The sequence below is a fragment of the Chenopodium album genome, chromosome 1, assembly GCF_948465745.1.
Source record: "Chenopodium album chromosome 1, dcCheAlbu1.1, whole genome shotgun sequence".
Lineage (NCBI taxonomy): Eukaryota > Viridiplantae > Streptophyta > Magnoliopsida > Caryophyllales > Amaranthaceae > Chenopodium > Chenopodium album.
The window spans coordinates 16240082-16243245 of NC_137834.1; the positions used below are offsets into that span (position 1 = coordinate 16240082).

Consider the following 3164-nt stretch of genomic DNA (forward strand, 5'->3'; position numbering starts at 1 on the left):
AAAAAGAATGACCCATTAGCATTAAAATACCCATCAATTTACAACAATATTTGTGCAAAATTAGCTTCCCCATATTAAATTTTATTTTTCCATATACTTTTAATACTATCTCTCTCTACTTTTTTTATAAACCCCATATAAATTAATCTTTCCAATATACCTTTACTTCTTTTTATTTAACTTTATTAATAACCGCGAAATCAACCCAAAAAGGTCGTTCTTTTGGAAACGGAGAGAGTATATTATTAGGGATCTTTATTGGCTAAAAACATTAAATCGAAGAACATTTTAATTTGGGACTTATCATCAATAAAATTGATGACAACATCCTTGAAGTTTAGTTTTACTATGGTGTGACTAGGATTTAAGATAGAGAACAGAGAATTTTTTAGGATATCAAAGTTTTTATATTTTATTAGAAAAAAATAGGACATTTATTAGAGATTAATGTTATTGGAGAACAATAAATATCCTATTGTTATTAGAGGAATATTTGTATCCTAAAAAAGTCTTACCTTAGTTCCTAATCTAGAACATTTGTGTCCTCAAATAATTTATGTCCTCTTGTCACCAAGCTACTGAAGCAAAGTAATAAGAATAACAATAATTGTACATTTTTTCTCTAATACAATCATTTAAGTCCTATTAATTTAGGACCACGGAGAATAAATTTGATGCCTACAAAAACCCTATAAAAAGGCATATAATTTTAATAACATCAAATTATACACGTCGGTAGCATAGGTGAACTCAAAAGGTGTATGAAACACTTAGTGTGGTATTTTACTTTTACCTTTTCATCACCATCAACATTATTTGTATATGTCAATGCCTAGAAGTGGAACAGATTCACTTGTTCTAGGAGAAGTAATTGGAGATGTTTTAGATCCCTTTATTAAATTTGCAACTCTTAGAGTTTTTTACGAAAGTAGAGAAGTTATCAATGCTTGTGAGCTTAGACCTTCTCAAACTATCAACCTACCAAGAGTTGAAATTCAGGGTAACGATCCTACGGCAACTTATTACTATACATTGGTAATTACCTTCAAATTATTATTTCTTTCTTTACTTTGGTTTACAAACGACCTGTGTTAATTACAAAATGTGATCGTTTTATTATGTGGCGCAGTCCATAATATTTGCAATTTTCTTATCTTAAAAATATGAAGGTTATGGTAGATCCCGATGCTCCAAGTCCTGGCAATCCGACCGAAAGAGAATACTTGCATTGGTAAGATATTAGGAATTCTTTTGGTTTGATTATTGTTGTATCGATCATACACCTAACAGTATCCTGGACAGTAATCACGATAGTGGTGCGGCCTTATGGTCACAAGCTAAGGCCGCTAGTAAAATATGTTTGTTCATGTATGACGGGTGTACAATATAAGATTAAAACTGGACATAATTAATCCTGTAAAAATTAAAGTAAAATTGGACATAATTAATGATTGAAAGTTGGATCAAAAATTAAAATTGCTTTTTGGTTTACCATTATTCAGGTTGGTGACTAACATCCCGGCGACTGGAAGCATCAGTTATGGTGAGTGATAAATTGAAAACTTTGTAAACGATGAAGCCCCATATAGGGCATATTTGACTGAATGCAATTAAGTTTAGTTTTTATTTTATTTTTTATTATTTTTTTATAAGGCCTGTGCATTGCAAGGATCACCATACCGTTTTTCGGGGTTTTTTTTATTTTTTTTTTTTTATTTTTTTTTTAAATGAAGATTAGGAGAACATAGAGAAATAGAAGATTGTGTATGACACCTGAATAAAATAAAAAATAAAGTTTTTTGTCAATAGTAATAATAATAATCCGTAAAAAATAATAATAATAATAATCATATCATATAATAAAGCTAAACTTTTAGCCAGACGACGAGGTAGTGACACTTGACGTTCCAACTTTTCGCCAAGTGTCGTGCCACGTATGATAGAGTTATATAGAATTCAATTTGTAAGATAAAAAAGTTAGTTTAGAATTTTATTTCAATCAAATTTGGATAGAATTTTAGGATAAAATTGTTAATTTAGAGTTATATTTTTAAAGTACCAATATTTTTATCATAGAATTTTATTTTTTTAATAAAGTACAAATTGAATTATAATTTTATTGAAAAAATAATTAGATTATAACTCTCATAATTATCATATAAATTTATTTTTTGTATCATAATATTTTTCTGGAGCGAAGGAATTAGTTCAAAATGTACCACATCCATTGTTTATAATATATTATAATCAATTAAAATAATATACTTTACAGTCTAATATAATTTTATTACTGTGTGTAGACCTGTAAATCAGGTCGGGTTACCAGTCATTTTACGCAGGGTCATTATTTCAGGTTACGGGTCAAGATATATTTTTCACCAATATTATTATTAGTAGTCATTACATGTCTACAAGTTTAAATCGCCACAAAAATACATTAATTTCTAACTAATTTTGTATCAATAATATGTTTTAAATTTTGACATATAGATTAAAAATATATCTTAAAATTCAATAAACAACCCGGGCATCGCACGGGCACAAAACTAGTAATCTAATATATATAAATAAAGTAGGCATTTTTGGAGAGCATTGGGAGTGCCACATCAGAAAAGGTATATTTTCGACCAATTAAAAATTAGATTTCTATTTTATTTTAGAATTAAAAAAATCACTCGCCACCTAAAAAAAAGTGACGAATGAAATTTTAAATTTTTTGCCACGTAGGTAAAAACGACGAATAGTAATTTATTAGGATTTTAATTATTTAAGAACACTAAATTTTATCATTTTTATTTGTTACAAAACTAACATTATCTTTAGATATTAGGATTTATAATATTTAAAAAACTAAAAATTATATTTTGATATTTAAAAAATATAAATTATCATTTGATGTTAATGGTTTTATGTAAATATCTGATGATATGATACTTTCATACAAAATTTTAAAACTTATAATGTAAGAAAAAAATTAAAAGATCACCAAAAAAATATTTAAATACAAAATGTATATAAAAATTCGTGCATCGCACGCCACATAAGCAAAAGTAATATTTCGACCAATGAAAAATTAAATTTATATATTAATTTAGAATTTTAATTTTCAGTCGCCATTTAAAAAAAATTAACAAATGAAATTTGAAAATTGAAAACAAAAAATA

The 3164-nt window shown here is 26.8% G+C and overlaps 1 protein-coding gene across 1 annotated transcript in view; it reads left to right on the top strand.

Annotated features, from left to right (window-relative positions):
- The first annotated feature begins 750 nt into the window (after positions 1-750).
- Positions 751-3164, top strand: part of LOC145567374 (protein FLOWERING LOCUS T 1-like) — a 9311-nt gene continuing 6897 nt past the window's right edge. Inside the window, exons 1-3 of the mRNA XM_081626659.1 lie at positions 751-1035; positions 1170-1231; positions 1503-1543. Coding sequence (XP_081482785.1) covers positions 823-1035; positions 1170-1231; positions 1503-1543 — 316 coding nt within the window. The 5' untranslated portion in view covers positions 751-822. The remainder of the gene's footprint in view (positions 1036-1169; positions 1232-1502; positions 1544-3164) is intronic.